Source organism: Eulemur rufifrons, chromosome 2, assembly GCF_041146395.1.
Source record: "Eulemur rufifrons isolate Redbay chromosome 2, OSU_ERuf_1, whole genome shotgun sequence".
In the NCBI taxonomy this organism is placed as follows: domain Eukaryota; kingdom Metazoa; phylum Chordata; class Mammalia; order Primates; family Lemuridae; genus Eulemur; species Eulemur rufifrons.
In genome coordinates this window covers 51,336,210-51,349,680 of record NC_090984.1, presented here as the reverse complement: position 1 = coordinate 51,349,680, position 13,471 = coordinate 51,336,210, and the positions used below count along the sequence as shown (strand labels likewise).

Sequence of the window (13,471 nt, the reverse complement as noted above, 5' to 3'; positions counted from 1 at the left end):
TTCTCATTACTTGCAGCTAGCTTTTTAAAAAATCTTTATTATACAAAATTTCAAACATCCAAAAGTAGAGAGAACAGCATAACGAACTCTCAACAACTAGATTCAACAATGATCAACTCATGACCAATCTTGTGCCATCTTGAACCCTGCCTACTTCCACTCACCGCTAGAAAAAATGAAATCAACTCATTTAATTGCTGAATATTTCTGTATACAGCTAACATTCCCTTATGACAATGTGTATAATCACACAAATTAAAACATACCTTGACTGACATTCTGCATCCGCTTCTCATATTTTTCTGGAGGGACTTGAGTGTGAAACACAGGGAAAAAGGTGTCTTCATCCTCATAACAAGAAGGATCTAATGATTCAAAAAGTGACTTGTTCAATACTCACAAAATACATAAGGAATTGTCTACACAGCTGTTTAAAAAAAGAGAAGATTTAACATTCTCTCCAATGTTCCTCAATCCCTTCCACACACACAAACTTTATAAGACAATATCATTGTCACTTCCAAGTAGAAATGACAATCATCTGTGTATACATGAGCTTACATACAGACTCATGTATACAAAGTTGTATACAAACTACAGAAGTCAAAACAATCAAACAGCATTTCTCTAGAATTTAAGCACAAAAAGGATGTACAAGGGTACTAAAATATCACATTAACTCTTCAGAGATAATGTATCCAAATCTCAATATTCGTAATACAGAGGATATGCACACTAAGTATCTGTAAATGTGGTTTTCTTTTTTCTTTTAGATCCCCAAGATATACATTTCAAATATGTGGTCAGTCATTAAACACATAAAAGAATGTCAAACACATAAAAGAATGTGTTTGAAAGACATAATTTGGGAGGCTCATAGCAGGTTAGCTTTCTTCTTTTGTGATTTATTTTCTCAGGATAATAGCCATAAAGAAAATAGGACTTTCTGTTTTTCAACTTTTTTTATTTCAATGTAATTTATTTTTATGCTCTCCTATTAGCTATTTCAGACACTATCTATTTATAAGAAACTGCTAACATAAATATCTTTTTTTTTAAGTTTGTCTCTATACCTTAACATGAGAGAATCTGCCAGGTGTATGGCACAGAAATGGTTTTGCTTCAGAAAATATGACAAGTCTTGAAGATATTACAGGATCTACCACTTCTCCGTGAAAACAAACTTGGTTAAAACACCCATTCTGAGGTGATACAGCAAAAGGAAGCAAGCAGAAGATACATTCACCCCAATACACAATCACCAAATTTAAAACATACAACTTCTGATATTACAAACTAATTCATAAATTCCAGTTCTCTAATTTGGAATTCATAATAATGAATTATGAATTGGTATTGATATTACAATGTTAGTCTTTGAACATTCTTTGATGAGTTAACCAAGGAAATTAGTGGCAGGGGATAAGTTACTCAGATGACAAAAAGGTTTAAAGTAGTTTCTTGAACTTTAATTTTTTTGGTCCAACCACTATTATCAGGGATCTCAAATAAAATTCATTAAAACAGGCTCAGCAAGTCAGCAACTTGGCAACATTTTATTATCAGTTTAAGTTATAGCATATTCTTGAAATGGTAATATATTTATTTTCAATCCCATTATTCCTTTTTAATGACAGTTTCACTCAGTTTTACACTAAAATACCTATAAAGACACAAATACATAGAAACTTATAATACTGAAAACTATTCAGCAAGATGATATTTGAAGATTTTAAACCTAGGAACCTCTCTATGTTTAAATCAGTCTCGTGTTTAAATTACCCTAGTGACCCTGTGGCTTTTTGCTCATCATCCCAGTGGTGTTCTCTGCCTCAGAGAGAGAGGTGGGTACAACACAGAACAAAGGTGCTATAGCTCAGCTTTGAGTTTAAAAGACAACAGTTTTGAAAGTCAGGCATTCAATTGCAAGAGCTTAACCCCTGAGGAAAAAAACCCGTTTTCTGAATTCCAAAAGTCTCCCTTTAGAAAGTTCTTCCTTACAGTTAAAAAGCAACTAATTAATGTAGAAGAAATGATGGAATTAGAAAATAACCATTCAGTAACCATCATAATAATTATTTATTCAGATGAGAATCATCAATGAATGATCAAACTAGTGGGTAAAGTTTGAAGAACAGGATAACAGCCTCAAAGTATCTCCCCACAAGATAACTTCTTACTTCCAAAAAGAAAAACAGTAAGTTTATTATGGATATTTTTCCCCTTCTCAAATACATGTGGAAAAACCTGGCAGACACCATTTGAACCCCGTGGTCAAAGTTAACACCAGGGACAATCAATATTGTGCACTTCCTGACATGATGTACTAAGAAGCACACACTGTCACTTCTAGGGAATCAAGTAGAAACAAACCAACCCAAACTGGAGGACATTCTACAAAATAACAGGCCAATAGTCTTCAGAAATGCCAATGTCATAAAATACAAAGAAAGACTAAAGAGCTATGACAACTAAATACAATACATGACCTGCGATTTTCTTTTGCTATAAAGCTGCAGTCCCCATGCCCCACACTGCAGACCAGTACCAGCCTGTGGCCCATTAGGAACCAGGCCACACAGCAGGAGGTGAGCCAGTGAAGCTTCAGCTGCATTTACAGCAGCTCCCCATCGCTTGCATCACTGCATAAGCTCTGCCTCCTGTCAGATCAGCTACAGCATCACATAGGAACACAAACCCTACTGTAAACTACACATGTGAGGGATGTAGGTTGCGCACTCCTTATGAGGATCTAATGCCTGATGATCTGAGGTGGAGCTGAGGCAGTGAAGCTAGTGCTGGGGAGCAGCTGCACATACAGATTATCATTAGCAGAGAGGTTTTATTGAACGATAAATGTAATGTGTTTGAATCAGCCAGAAACCATCCCTCTCCTCACCCCACCCTGGTCCATGGAAAAACTGTCTTCCATGAAACTGGTCCCTGGTGCCAAAAAGGTTGGGGACTGCGCTATAAAGGATATTAGTGAGGGAATTGGCAAAATCTCAATAAAGCCTATAGATTGCATAATAGTATTATATCACTTCCTGAAATCAGGAAATGTTAATGTTAATTTCTTGGTTTATAGGTACGTGTGTGTGTGTGTGTGTGTGTGTGTGTGTGTCCTTGTGGGGAGAGGGAGAGGGAGAGGAGAGGGAGATTAAGGGAGAGAGAAAAAAGGAGAATGTGGTAAAATGTTAACATTTAGAGAATATAGATAAAGGGTATTTGAGAATTCTTTGAACTGTTCTTGTGACTTTAACCCTGAAATTATGTTGAAATAAACAGTTAATAGGAAAATTTTTTAATTCTTTTCCTCACTACAAACATTTATGTCATAAGAAAAAAAAATTCCCTTTAGAGATAAAAAGCCAAAGCTCTGAGGATTGAGCAGAGTTTTTAATAAGATCCCTGAAAGGGGAAAATTGCAGGATGTGATTTAAGTTGTTTCCTGCCACCTAGAGAAGAAATTAAAGTCCATCCCAGATAAGGGAGGAGGACCTAGAAGAGCATCAGAAGGGATGAGTTTAGAGTAGACGCAAGTGACACAGTGTGAGGCTGCTTCCTGGCACACATCCACTGGAGGTGCAATCCTAGAGTCTGGAATCCTTAAGAGGATGAGGAAGCCCAGAGCCACTGCACACCCGAAACTCTCAGGAAGACTCCACACACAGGCACACGGTGCTCCTCAACCACCCACGACAGCTTCGGAGCTGTAATGGCAATGCAGCATGTTTACAGGGAGACGGGGCATGGGGTGTTCACACATACACATACACACACACTCACACACACATAATTCCCCATGGCTGGCCTGTGGCATGGAGGAGAGCAGAAGTTCTCACATGCCCCTCTAGAGAACCTCAGGGTTGTGATGAGGGGGTGGCACAGAGTGCAAGGCTCACACCAAATATACAGAGATAGAGAATAAAACAGAGGTCACCTGGGGCTACCCCGCCAGGAGTAGGAGGGAGGAAATGAGGAGATGTAAGTCAATGGATATAGATAGTTACAGATACGTAAATGAACAAGTTTAAAGATCTAGTGTACAACACAAGGACTATAGTTAATAATGGTTTATTGTACTAGGATTTTTGCTAAATGAGTAGGTTATGGCTGCTCTTGCCATGGGGGAATGGGGGTTGAATAACTATGTGAGATGATGGATATGTTCATTTATTCCACTATAGTAAACATTTTACTATATATATATGTATCTCATAACATCATGTTGTATACCTTTAATATACACAATAAATTTATTTTTTAAAATATCAAAACCATAACTATAATATTATGGAATGCTATATTAACTAGCTTTCCAAATATAGGGCTTATAAAAATTCTGGAAAACAAAGGAAAGGCACCATCATGTTCCAAATAACCATTAGATCAATGAGGAAATAAAAACGTAATAACAACCTGTGGAGAATAATGAAAATGATGACACCACATACAAAAGAATGTATGTAAATGTAAAGCCATATTTGGAAACAAATTCATAGCAATGATACCTTAATCATATTTTTTTTTTTTTTTTTTTTTTTTGTTGAGACAGAGTCTCACTCTGTTGCCCAGGCTAGAGTGAGTGCCGTGGCATCAGCCTAGCTCACAGCAACCTCAAACTCCTGGGCTTAAGTGATCCTACTGCCTCAGCCTCCCGAGTAGCTGGGACTACAGGCATGCACCACCATGCCTGGCTAATTTTTTGTATATATATATTTTAGTTGTCCGTATAATTTCTTTCTATTTTTTTTTTTAGTAGAGATGGGGTCTCGCTCTTGCTCAGGCTGGTCTCGAACTCCTGACCTCCAGCGATCCACCCGCCTCAGCCTCCCAGAGTGCTAGGATTACAGGCGTGAGCCACCGCGCCCGGCCTCTTAATCATATTTTAATAGAAAATAAAATGATCTTAACTAATTAACCTGAAGAAGCTAGAGAAAATTATGAAGCAAATTCAAGATAAGGGTTAGAATTAGCAAAGAAATTGAAAAGTGGTCTTTGAAAGCATAAAAAGAAAAATCTGCAAGTATAATTTTAAAAAGAGAAAACATTAAAACTATAGTGATCAAGACAGCGTGGTACTGGTAAAAAAAAAAAAAAAAGTGTGGTATTGGTAAAAGAATAGACAAATAGATCACTAGAACAGAATAGAGTCCAGAAATAGACTCACAAAAATATAGATAGTGCTCAACAACAAGAAAACAAAACCCACAATGATAGAGGATGTCAAAGGAACAGAAGAGTCAACTGAAAGAGCTCCCAATGGCTAAAGCAGGAAAAATTTGAGCAATGAACCCACGTATAAAATAAATATCCACAAATATATACTGATACAAATAAATTCTTGAATAAACAAATAGGTAAAATAGATAAATCTCCTATGCAGAGTAATTCAAAATAATTAATGTAAATATTCTGCCCTCAAGTAGGTAAAGCGTAACTCCCCACTTCCTAAGTGGGGGCTATACATAGTAATTTCCTTCCAAAGAGTATAGTATGGATAGAATAAATAACTTTACAGTGGAAAAATCTGACAACTATCTCCTCAGGCAGGTGATCAAAGTTAACATTATCAGCGATGTTATAGTAATAGTATGACGTAAGGTAATGAAAACAACACTTTAAGTCTGTGGTTTTCCTCCCAAAAACACAAAATCTCAGTCTAATCATGAGAAAAGCATGAGATAAATTCCTACTGCTGGACATGCTACAAAATACCTGCCCAGTACTCCTCAAAACTGTCAAGGTCATCAAAAACAAGGAAAGTCTGAGAAAGTATCATAGCCAAGAGTAGACTGAGGAGACATGAGCACTAAATGTAATGTGGAATCTTGCGTGGGATACTGGAACTGGAACAGAAAAAGGTTTATTAAATAAAGACTAAGAAAATCTGAATAAAGTTGTGCTTTAGTTCATGATAATGTATCAATAATGATTCACTAATTGTAACAAACTTACCATACTAATGTAAAATGTTCATAATAAGGGATACTGGGTGTGAATAGCCTGAGAGACAAATACTAAAGGCTGAGATCAAACCACCCATAATGGTAGAGGTTAGATAGAGAAAAGGTAGAACAAATACTCATTTGAGGAATTGTTACTCAGGGAGGAAATCTCTGTAACAACTTCATAATTTTTCTGTAAATGTAAAACTGTGCTCAAATAAAAAGTTTAAAAAAAAAAACTTCCAGATTTTTAAAAAGAGTAAGGGAAAACATGAAAAAAATTACAAATAGAAAGGGGATATATAGACAGCAAGAAAAATAATTATTTAAAAATACTATATGAGATTTTATGTCAATAAATTTTTAAATCTTGGTGAAATGGATACTTCAAAATCTCAGTAACATGGATGTATTGCCAAAATTGACTCCAGAAAACTAGTAACCTGAAATAGAATAGTAAATATGAAAGACACTGAGAAAAGACTCAGAGAATTGCCTCCAAGAAATTATTTGAACCAGATGGCTTCTCCAGCGAAATCTTTCAAATTTTTAGGGAACAGATAATCCCCATGTTATATAAATGGTTTCAAATCATAGAAATAAATGAGCAGCCACCCCCATTCATTTTATAAAGTTAACACAGTCTGACAAAGCAGACAGACACACATACCTACAATCTCCACCCCCCAACTCTACTCCCAACACCGTAACACACATTCACACACACAACCAATCTCACTTATAAGTATAGATGCAAAAATTCTGAATAAATTCAGCCATTCAAACCTGGTACTAAATTAAAAGAATAATCCTCCATAACCAAGAAGAGTTGACAAAGGAATAAAAGACTGATTTAGTATTTAAATCTATTAATTTTAAAACATTAAATACATTGGTCATGAAAAAAAATTATAATTTAAATAGATATTGAAATGCATTCAATAATTTTTAATACTAAGTCCTTATAGTTCTCAGAACAGGTATAATTATTTAAAAGGACACAAAAATGATTATTTTCTGGTATATATTCAAAAACTAACAAGACCCAAGGCAAACAACTAAAGATGATTATAATTAATAAGATAATTTTGTTAAATGTCCAAATAGGAAACAAATTAAAATATGTAAAAATTCACTAGCTTTTCTCTATATCATTAGTAATTCATTAAAAAATATGATAGGGTAAACACCAATCAGGGCAATAATGAGATATATAAGACCTATGAATAGCTAATAAATTTATGAAACCTGCAAAAATTCCCTGATGTATGAAAGATAGTATATGAGACACATACCATGTTCCTATTGATGTCGTCTAGTAACCATAGGAATACTAATAATAGCTCAATTTATTGAGCACTTCCTATGGTCTTTAGAAGAAGCCAACTGCTATGTTGTGAGTACAGGCAGGCATCCTATGGAGGGGTTCATGGATTCATGTAGTAAGAAACTAAGATCTCCAGGCAACAGCCAGCAAGAAACTAAGGTCTGCCAACAACCAACCATGTGAGTGAGCTTGGAAACCGATTCTCCAGCTCCAGAAGAACCTTCAAATGACTGTAGTCATGGCCAACAGTGTGACATGAGGGATCCTGTCATATCAGAACTGTCCAACTAAGCTATTCCCAGATTCCTGGCTCACAGAAACAGTGAGATCATAAATGTTTATTATTTTAAGATGCCATGTTATAGGGGTAATTGGTTACACAGCACTATATAACTAATACAATAATCACGGAAAGAAAATAATGATGATGACAAGACTGAAAGCTGTTTGAATAGCCTGAGAGACAAATACTAAAGGCTGAGATCAAACCACCGATAATGGTAGAGGTCAGATAGAGAAAAGGTAGAACAAAGACTCATTTGAGGAATTGATACTCAGGAAGGAAATGTAAAATAATGATGAGGGAGGAACTAAGCCCAGCTCTTGAGTTTCTTGTTTAGACGACGGGGTGGGAGATGAAACCATTAACCAAAACAGAGAAAACATACAAAAGAAGGAGTAGAGAAGAGGAAGGAAGGAAAATAGAAGAGAATCAGCAGGGAATAATGAACATAGGAAAATTTTCCTATGCTATGAAAAGTCAACTGTGTCAAATTCTACAGAGATGTCAAGTGCAATAAAAATGGGAAGTATGCCATTACATTTAGAATTTAGGAGGACCACTGATGAAGTACTTTCTGTAGCATGACAGGAGAAAATAGAGATATTAAAGAGTTGAGAAGTAAACGGAATTTGACCAAGTAGCACCAGTAAGTGTGACCTATTCTTTAGGAGAGCAGGGAAACTGAGTGGTACATGCCTGGAAGTAAGGTGAAAATGGAGGGAAAAGGTTTATTTGCATGTTTGGTTGGTTCGATGGCTCTTTGATTATGTTTTAGAACTAGAAGATTTAAACACAGTAAGTTGAAGGGAAGGAGCCAGAGAGAAGGAGCCAGAGAGATTGAAGCTCTAGATGGAAAACAGAAAGATTAATGCCAGGAGCATGGTGAAAGGGATGGGTTGTTATTGATTTTGGCCTTGGTGAATAAGAATCTTCCCTCAATCTAAGGCTAGAAGGAAGGGTCAGGGGATGGATAAGCACAGTCAGGGGGAAGTTTAGAAACAGAAGGAAAGAATGTGAAAGGGATTCCCACCTTGTAGATCCATTTTCTCTGGAAAGTAAAACCAGCTGCCAGAGTAAAAATCTTGCAAAAGAAGATGGGAGGTTAAGCACATAGTAACAGTTTGGAATAGTCATTTTGGAGAATGCAAAAGAAATTACTAAGCAATGCTGAGACCCCAACAGAAGTTAAAAAACAAAAATCCTTGGCTGTGCCAATCAGCACAGCTATGTGATTCTCTCTCTCAGTCCTCTGAAAATCAGAGTAGAAAGAGACTACCAGATTTTCGTCGAGTATTTAATCCGAGCATTCAAGAGCAGAAGTATCATGTATCTGAATTTTACAGAAAAAGCACCTAGAAAGAGGTATTCTCAAATTTGCAAAACCCTAATTGCCTAAGATGTCAATGTTTTGTGCTCACTTGCATTTATAAATTTGGAGCTAGAAACACAAGAGAGAAATGTGACAAAGGCAAAAAAAAATAATAACCTCTATCAAAAACACTGACAATAAACAATCCTATCAGTAGATGTATTTGTCTCAAAGAATATTAAATTCTACCTCTATTCATTAGATAAATGCTAGAAACTAAGGGAAAACTCCTGATGGTATAAAGAGTTATGATTTTCACAACATTTCTCTAGAAAAACCTAGAGGGGTTCCCTCAATAATGGGATGGAACAGACTTGAAATATTTCAGAGATCTCTAGCAAGTGCAATATTGTTTACTTCAAAATCTCGTTACTTAATCTTGAGTTTATTATGTCTTGATTATAAAGTTAAAATCTGGTATAAATCAATTTACTGTAGTTTTCATCTTTCTCTTAGAGTGAAGGCCTCATTTGTTTTTAGTACCTATAAATAAAACTAAATGCACAACCCAACAACCATTATCTTTTCATTTATTTACTGTTAGTTATTTGTGATGTTAGAATGAGACTGGGATGGATTTTGTGTTTTAGGGGCTGGAAAACAGGTTAGAAATTGCCATTCAGTTGCCAGCACAAAGTCCTTAAAGTTACTCTTAGATAAGAGGATAAGGAAAACTGACTAGGGTCAACAAAGAAAAATATTCACCCTAAGAACTGACCCCTTTGTTTAAAGGGAAAAAAATGAAAAGAAAGGTAGAAAGCAGGTTTTGGTATGTTTGTGAGTGTATGTTTAAAGTTCAAGTTGAAATAGGTCTAGCTATAAGCACTTTAAAGGGCTTTTTAGAGGGAGAGGGAGAGGGGGCCAAGCAAGATGGCCTAACAGAAGCCTCCAAAGATTGTCCCTCCATACCCAGGAAGACATGATCTCACAAAACGAACTAAATAAGGTATCAGTGACCATTCCTGGAATGATAGAGATATGTGACCTCTCAGACAAAGAACTCGAAATAGCTGTCCTGAGGAAGCTCAATGCATTTCAAGAAAACACAGAGAAGGAATTCAGAAGCCTATCAGAGAAATTTAACAAAGAGATTGAAATAATAAAGAAAACCAAGAAGATATTCTAGAGCTTAAGAATTCTCTTGAAAAACTGAGAAATGCATCAGAATCTCTCAACAGCAGAACTGACCGAGCAGAAGAGAGCATTAGTGAGCCTGCAGACAGACTATTTGAAAAGACACAGTCAGAAGAGGAAAAAGAAAATAAAAAAGAATTAAGTATGCCCACAAGATCAACAAAGTAGCCTTAAAAGGGCAAATCTAAGAGTTATTGGCCTTAAAGAGGAGGTAGAGAGAGAGATTGGGGTAGAAAGTTACTCAAGGAAATAATAATAGAGAACTTTCTAAACCTAGAGAAAGATACCAATACCCTGGTACAAGAAGGTCACAGAACACCAAGCAGATTTAACCCAAACAGGACTACCTCAAGGCATTTCATAATTAAGTTCCCAAAGGTCACAGATAAAGAAAAGGTCCTAAGGGAAGCAAGGAAAACAAAACCATATAAAGGCACTCCAATACATCTGACAGCAGACTTCTCAGTGGAAACCTTACAGGCCAGGAGAGAGTGACATGACATATTCAAAGTGCTAAGGAAAAAAACCTTAACCCTAGAATTTAATATCCTACAAAAATATCCTTCAAACATGAGGGAAAAATACTTTCCCACATAAACAAAAGCTGAGGGATTTCATCAACACCAGACTTGCCCTACAAGAAATGTTAAAAAGAGTTCTTCAATCTGCAAGAAAAAGACATTAACAAACAATAAGAAATCATCTGAAGGTATACGACTCACTGGTAACAGTAAGTACACAAATGCAGAATACTCTATTGAGTATAAAGACTAAAAGACAAACCCACCAAAAATAACCACAACAACTTTTTGAGAGATAGTATAAAAAGTATGGATGGAAACAAAAAAAGTTAAAAAGTTGGGGGAGGGATGGAGTTAAAGTTAGAATTTCTGTTAGATTTCTCTTTGCTTGTTTATTGTTTGTAAGCAGAGTTTTCACATGTTTGAAATAACTGGTTATAAAATGTTGTTTGCAAGCCTCATGGTAACCTCAAATCAAAAAAAACTACAACAGATACAAACAAAGGAAAAGCAAGAAATTAAAACACACTACCAGAGAAAATCACTTTTAACAGAAAGGAAATAAAGAAAGAGAGGACCACAAAACAACAAGAAATCAAATAACAACGTGGCAGTAATAAGTCCTACTTATCAATGATAACATTGAATATGAATGGACTAAACTCTTCAATCAAAAGATATAGAGTGGGTGAATGGATTAAAAAAACAAGAGCCAACTATGTTTTTTATAAGAAACGTACTTCACCTATAAAGATACACATAGACTGAAAATAAAGGGATTGAAAAAGATATTACATGCAAATGGAAACCAAAAAAGAGCAGGAGTAACTATACTTCTATCAGATAAAATAGATTCAAGGCAAAAACCATAAAAAGAGATAAAGAAGCCCGTTATATAATGATAAAGGGGTCAGTTCAGAAAGACGATATAACAATTCAAAATATATATGCACCCAACACTGGAGCACCCAGATATATCAAGCAAATATTATCAGACCTAAAGATAGAGATAGACCCCAATATAACAATTGCTGGAGACTCCAACACTCCACTTTCAGCGTTAGACAGATTGTCCAGACAGAAAATCAACAAAGAAACATTGGACTTAATCTGCTCTATACACCAAATGGACCTAATAGATATTTATAGAACCTTTCATCCAACAGCTGCAGAATACATGTTCTTCTCCTCAGGTCATGGATCATTCTCAAGGATAGATCATATGTTAGGTCAAAAAACAAGTCTTAAAAAATTCAAAAAAATTGAAATCATACCAAGTATTTTCTCTGACCACAATGGAATAAAACTAGAAATCAATAACAAGAGGAACGCTGGAAACTATACAAACACATGGAAATGAAATAATATGCTCCTGAATGACCAGTGGGTCAATGAAGAGATTAAGGAGGAAATTTAAAAATTGCTCGAAACAAACGAAAATGAAAAGACAACATATCAAAACCTATGGGATACAGAAAAAACAGTAATAAGAAGAAAGTTTATAGCAATAAGTGCCTCCATTAAAAAAGTTTCAAATAAACAACTTCAGGATGCATCTCAAAGAACTAGGAAAACAAGAGCAAAATTAGTAGAAGAAAAGGAATAATAAAGATCAGAGCAGAAATAAATGAAATTGAAAATAAACAATATAAAAGATCAACAAAAGTTGATTTTTTGAAAAGATAAACAAATTGACACACCTTTACTCAGACTAAAAAAAGGAGAGAAGATCCAGTAAATAAAATCAGAGATGAAAAACAAGACACTGCAACTGATAGTGCAGAAATCCAAAGGATCATTAGAGACTACTATAAGCAACTATATGGCAATAAATTGGAAAACTTGGAAGAAATGGATAAATTCCTAGACACAGACAACCTACCAAGATTGAACAAGGAAGAAATCCAAAACCTGAGTAAACCAGTAACAAGTAAGAAGATAGAAGCAGTAACAAAAAATCTCCCATCAAAAAAAAGCCCAGGACTTGATGGTTTCACTGTTGAATTCTACCAAGCATTCAAAGAAGAACTAATACTAATCCTATTTAAACTACTCCAAAAAATCAAGGAGGAGGGAATACTCCCAAACTCATTCTATGAGGCCTACATTACCCTGATGCCAAAATCAGACAAAAACAGAAAACTATAGGCCAATACCTCTGATAAACATAGATGCAAAATTCCTCAACAAAATGCTAGCAAACAGAATTCAACAACACATTAAAAAGATTATTCATCCTAGGATGCAAAGATGGTTCAATGTATGCAAATCAATCAATGTGATACATCATATCAACAGAACAAAGGATAAAAACCATATGATCATTTCAATCGATGCCAAGAAAGCATTCAATAAAATTCAATATCCATTCAAGATAAAAACCTCAAAAAACTGAGTACAGAAGGAACTTAACATGACAAACACCATATATGACAGACCCACAGCTAGTATCACACTGAATGCAGAAAAACTGGAAAACTCTAAGATCTGGAACAAGGATGCTCACTTTCACCACTGTTATTCAACATAATACCAGAAGTTATAACTAGAACAATCAGACAAGAGAAGAAATTAAGGGCATCCAAATTGGAAAAGAAGAGGTCAAATTATCCTTGTTTGCAGATGATATGATCATGATCTTATATCTAGAGGAACCTAAAGATTCCACAAAAAAAACTATTAGAACTGATAAACTCAGTAAAGTTGCAAGATATAAAATCAATATACAAAAATCAGTAGCATTTCTATATGCCAACAGTAAACAATCTGAAAAAGAAACCAAGAAAGTAACCCTATTTACAATAGCTACAAATAAAATAAAATAAAATACCCAGGCATAAACTTAACCAAAGAAGTGAAAGATCTCTATGAGGAAATACATTAAAA

General features: G+C 35.2%; 1 protein-coding gene across 1 annotated transcript in view; it reads right to left on the bottom strand.

Moving 5' to 3' along the window:
- Window positions 1-13,471, bottom strand: part of FSIP1 (fibrous sheath interacting protein 1) — a 164,600-nt gene that overhangs the window by 136,772 nt on the left and 14,357 nt on the right. Inside the window, exon 5 of the mRNA XM_069492233.1 lies at window positions 267-365. Within this exon, the coding sequence (XP_069348334.1) occupies window positions 267-365 (99 nt within the window). The remainder of the gene's footprint in view (window positions 1-266; window positions 366-13,471) is intronic.